Source organism: Tupaia chinensis, unplaced genomic scaffold, assembly GCF_000334495.1.
Source record: "Tupaia chinensis unplaced genomic scaffold, TupChi_1.0 Scaffold139935_1, whole genome shotgun sequence".
In the NCBI taxonomy this organism is placed as follows: Eukaryota; Metazoa; Chordata; class Mammalia; order Scandentia; family Tupaiidae; genus Tupaia; species Tupaia belangeri.
The window spans coordinates 135,373-140,805 of record NW_006199814.1 but is presented as its reverse complement, the minus strand read 5'-3'; the positions used below and the strand labels follow the sequence as shown (position 1 = coordinate 140,805).

Genomic DNA, 5,433 nt, shown 5'->3' with positions numbered 1-5,433 from the left:
GCGTGTGCGCTTGCCAGACAGACAGAGAGAGACAGAGAGACAGAAAGCAAGAAATCACCCCCCAGGGGGGATGGCCATGTTGCAATCCCTTCTCCTCCGTTCTCCTCTCGGGATCTTGGGCACACACGCACACGCGCCAGCGTGAGTTTTAAGCCACCGGGTCTGGGACATGAACCACAGTCGACTACATGGGAGTCCAGCGACATAGCCCTTACGCCAACTGCTGGTCCCTTTAAGAGGTTTCTGCTATAGGGCACGTGTGCTCGCCAGACAGAGACAGAGACAGAGAGACAGAAAGTGAGAAATCACCCCCCAGGGGGGATGGCCACGCTGCAATCCCTTCTCCTCCATTCTTCTCTTGGGGTCTTGGGCACGCTCGTACGCGCGCCCGGTGTGAGTTTTAAGCCACCCGGTCCGGGATGCGAACCGTGGTCGACTATGTGGGAGTCCAGCGACATAGCCATTACGCTAACTGCTGGTCCTGCAGAAGCATTTCTAAATTTATTAAATTTAAGTATTTTTACAATGTTCATATTAAGTTCAAAAGTATTTACTATACTCAGAGAAATACTACTTTTGATTTAAAAAAAAAATGAAATGCACTTTTTTTTTCTCCCTGTTGTATCCTGATTCTTGAGGGGATTTTGATTCCTAACTTATAATAGAAATGTTTATCTTTTGGGACCAGCAGATGGCATCATGGCTGCATCACTGGACTCCCATATGATTGACCACGGTTTGAGTCCTGAACCTGGAGGCTTAAACTCACGCTGGGCATGTATGCGTGTGTGTCCAAAGCTGCAGGTGGAGAATGGGTTGTGGCGTGGCCATCCTCTCTGGGGAGTGATTTCTTAGTTTCTGTCTCTCTGTGTTTCTCTGTCTCTCTGGTAAGCCCATGAGCCCTTTAGCAAAAATGCCTCAGAAAAGAAAAAGAAATGTTTATCTTTTAATACAAAGGTACTTCAAAAAGTTCACTGAAAATCAAATTTAAATAGAAATTTATTTTGGTGCAAAAATGTTTTGAAATCCATGCATAGTTTTTTCAGGAAGTGCATTTTCTATGTGTATTTTTGAAGACCGCTTTGTATAAAATAAAAATAAAAATAGAATTTTCTCATTCTTTCTCCACCCCAGTTCTTTCTGGAGCACTAGCCGGTCACTCAGTTACATATTACTGTTACAGGAAAAGGTGACAAAATGACACACTTGGACCTAAGTAAATATTTGACCCGTTCCAGTGAGTGCCTCAGGGAATAGTCAACCAGTAAATCACCACAGGAGTCCACTAGGCTTCCATGGGTATGTAAAAATGACACTATTACCTCCTCTTAAAAACATAATCATAGGAACAAAATTGATCAGACTTCTCAAACAACAATAGTGCTTTAGGAATATCCATATACAGAAGGTGGTATGAAAATGGAATTGGAGGCTCTCGAGCCTGCCATACTTGTGACCTAAGATAAGACAATTTTTTTCTTGTTTGTTTGACTTTATGTTATAAGCAAAGAGCCTGGTCTGGCCAGTGGCTGTCCATAGGCGTAGTACCATGGGTAACAGGCAAGAGTATTTTCTGTTTTCAAAATGACTGGCACTTTCTAGGGCAGGGCAAGGGTCACCACACATCCAGAAACTGTCTCCCATCCCCATCAACTGTCAAAGGCCCCTCCATTCTTTCCTCTTCTTAGAACCTTCGCTCTGACTCTCTAAGCCTGGAGAGTAATAGAGAACCGTGTTATCAGTACAGGAATCGTTTTAACAAACCGACTTTTCCAGAGAGTGGACTCCCATTTAAATGTCTGCTTTTGTTTGGAATTTTACCAAGAGTCACTCACCATTTCAGAGAAATCACCTCATCTATGGCAAACCTGCTGCTCGCTGAGTCTGCGTCAACGATATGGCACGTCAGGATCAGGACGCTCTTGCAAGTGTTACGTCCACACTGACGCCACACATATGGCCAACAGCCGCCTGCTTTATATCTTGTCTTCAGTAGAAACATGCCTGAGCACTTATATTTTGAAATACATCATGTTTTATTATAAATTACTTTCCTGTTGTATCACAATTAGGGCTTGATATTGGTGTGTGTGAGTGTGTATGTGTGTCCATGTGAACTTTCTTTTAGACAGGTCTTGCTGTATTACAATCTTCCTGCCTCAGAACTCCCAAGAAGCTGAAACAATAGGCTTTTTATTAAGGTGGACCTAAATTGAACCCAGGCCTCCCACGTGACCTCAGCCTGCCAAGCAGTAGCCTCTGGCATGTGCTATGTGGCTGGGCTGGATTTTAATTTTAATTGTTTTTTCATTTTGTCAGGGGGCACATGCACTCACTCCATGCACTCACTCAAGGGAGACAGAGAAACAGAGAGGGAAAGGGTAAAACACCTCCCATGGGGTACAGTGCAATCCCTTCTCCTCCATTTCTCCATCCTGTGAAGATTCGGGCATGTGTGCACACTCACCCACCCTGCTTCTAATTTCTTTAAGTACTAGGCCACAGGCAGGCCATCTAATTTTATTTTTAACATAACCTACTTACCCATGGAACTGCAGGCTAATCAAAGGCTAATCCAAAGTATTTTATGAAAATCGGATGCTAAATCTGGTAGGGATGCAACCTACCATCCTACGTCATCCTATAAGACTCCTTGAGATTCTGACTCCTTGATTCTACGAAAAACACTCACCCTGGTGAGTTCTGACCATTAGCAAGCCTTTACCTCTCTTCTTACACTTGAAAATGTTTCAATTAAGTTAAAAGAGAAATCCATGTGGTTGCTAAGGTGATGCATAAAATGCAGGCTCGCGCGAAATGTTCGGACATTGCTGTGAGCAGCGGGGAGTTCCAGTGCTGCTGCTCTGTACAGGAGCGGGACAGCAATGATCCTAGTGTGGAACTGGAGCCAACTTGGGTTGGGCCTCAGGAGGCTACCCCGTTGGCCTCAGCAGATGACTGTGCCCCTGTGCTGTCCTTGGGCTTCGGGGCACACATTTCAGTGTGATCGGCTGCCTCAGCATTTCTCCAAAAAAGTTCATTTGTAAGCCTACACACCAGCAAGTTATGCAAAGGTTCCAAATCTGGAACCAGCCAACACCTTTCACCACCGAACTGTGCAACCGTCCACTTCGCAAAACTCGTCTTTTGAAAAGCAACAACCTCAACTCAACCTTGACTCGCAGATTGGTGTAACTTAACTCCTATTTTTCTGAGGCAATCGTTCTGGCCCCAAATTGAAGGGTAACTACTATTCACTCTGTGTCAACTTCTTATGTATGAAAATACACTGAAGATACAATTTCCGAAATTATCTTCCCTTCCCAACTGGGGATCTCTCATATCTGATCATCTGCCATCACTCCCTCACTCTTCCATCATATAAGGTCCTGCCAGAGGCAACACTTTTGACCTTCTGCAGATTTTCATATGTTAAAATATGCTAAGACAAAGTCTGAGGAAATACTCCACAGTAAAATAAGATAAATTCATATTACATATATATATATATATGTATACACACACACACACACACACACACACAATACATATATAAATGACCCAGAGCCAGGAAATACCTAACTACATACTACAAAGTATCATACATAAAAGAAAAAAAAATAGACAAAAACTTTAATCTATATACCAAATACAGTACAAGATATAGAATACTCCATTAGAAAATTGCATCAAGAAAGTTTAATCAACATTTTTTTAAAAAATTGCTATAGAGCACTTGATGGAGAAAGAGAGACAGACAGACAGAAAGCACCACCCATGGTGGACGGCCAAGCCACAGTTCTTTCTCTTCCATTCTTCTCTTGGGATTTTGGGCACATGCACCCAGCATACTTTTCAAGCCACCAGTCCAGGACTTGAACCATGCAGTTGGTCATGTGGAATCCAGCTGCCTTAACCATCAAACTGCTGACTGTTTTTTTTTTTAAGGAAAACTTTATTGAAGCATTTAAGTAATATGTTCTTCACACGCTATTATGGAAATATTTCAGATCTTTTAAAGATCAAATAAAAATACATAGACATAAACATTTATATGTTACACTGGGCTGTTGGAAAAGTCATGACATCTGTCTATGTTTTTCCATGCGAAATGTAGGACTTTTCCGATGACCCAATATATATGTAAACATTTGCTTTTTAATGCATATGCACTTCTGAAAATAGAAAATACTTTTAAATTTATACAGGAATAAAAAAGATCTATTATCAGCAATTTTTTTTATATAAATGATTCTCTTAATTTTCCCTCAATGCCCTTTCATACACACAGGACACTAAATTACCAACCTTCTGAAAACAAATGTCTTAACCAAAGAAACATGTACAACATAAAAGGATTCTGAACGAATACAGCTTTTCCAGTTCCCCATATTAAACCATTTACTCTCTATCACTACCATCTTGATGGCCATCTGACTTCCATAGTTTTGGGGGCTTATAATGGTTATAGGCTGGTGTTTGGGGTGAAGGGCCCATTTTAACTTGATGTAGCAGTCTAAATTTATCTGATTCAAAAATGAACAAACAGAAGCTTTGCCACTGACCCTTTGAAAAAAGAAAATGACAAAACAACAAGACCTAGCCCCAGCAGTTCTTACCCGCAGGGCCTCGATGACAAGGTCTCTGGCCTCTAGCTCCCCTTCCATCACACTGAGAAGCATCCGCAGCTCTGATTTACTGAGGGCGTCCACGTCAAACTCTTTTTTCTGTAACACAAATAAAAAATAAAGCAATGAAAAAACTATTCCTAAGAAAGATACACACATACTAAGGACACACGATGCAGCATTTTGATCCTGGTGGTGCAGCAGAACCAAGGGGCACTGTGAAAGTTTGGCAGTGACAATCTATGCCTTGACCTTGGAAGAGAAGTAAAGACCATAATGTCAATGCCCCAAATCTCCCTCTACAGAGATACAGTTCCTAGTCTGGCCTGCACACCTGGATTCAGAATCTCTTCAAATTATATGGCACAAATTTAAAGTCCCCGGAGTCTGAATCAAAATGGGGGAGTTTTAAGGGCAGCAAAGAAAGCATGGAGGTGTTCGTAGAAGGGCCCCAACATAAAGCTCCAGGGAGGTTATTATAAATTCCAGGACATCCAATAATAACAGGTCATGTTTATAGAACACTCTGCAGCAGAGGCCACCAGCAGGCTGCCAACAGCCAAATCTGGCCAACAGATGTGTGTTACTTGGGCCACAAAGTGGTTTTCTTTTTCCTTATTTGGCCAATATTTCTGAAGATGTCACCCAAAAATCCAGACCCTTGACTTTTCTTCAAAAGTCAGATGACCGATTTCCCCAGATTCACATTCCCACAGGGCAATAGTCCACAGAGCCAGGGAGCAGCTGCCCCTTCAAAAGAACACAGTATACACACTTACACACACACACACACACACACACACAC

General features: G+C 42.1%; 1 protein-coding gene across 1 annotated transcript in view; it reads right to left on the bottom strand.

Moving 5' to 3' along the window:
* Nucleotides 1-4,727, bottom strand: part of CTTNBP2 (cortactin binding protein 2) — a gene marked incomplete at its 5' end in the record, with an annotated part of 168,062 nt that extends 163,335 nt beyond the window's left edge. Inside the window, 1 exon segment of the mRNA XM_014593214.2 lies at nucleotides 4,620-4,727. Within this exon segment, the coding sequence (XP_014448700.1) occupies nucleotides 4,620-4,727 (108 nt within the window).
* Between the last annotated feature and the right edge of the window lie 706 nt (nucleotides 4,728-5,433).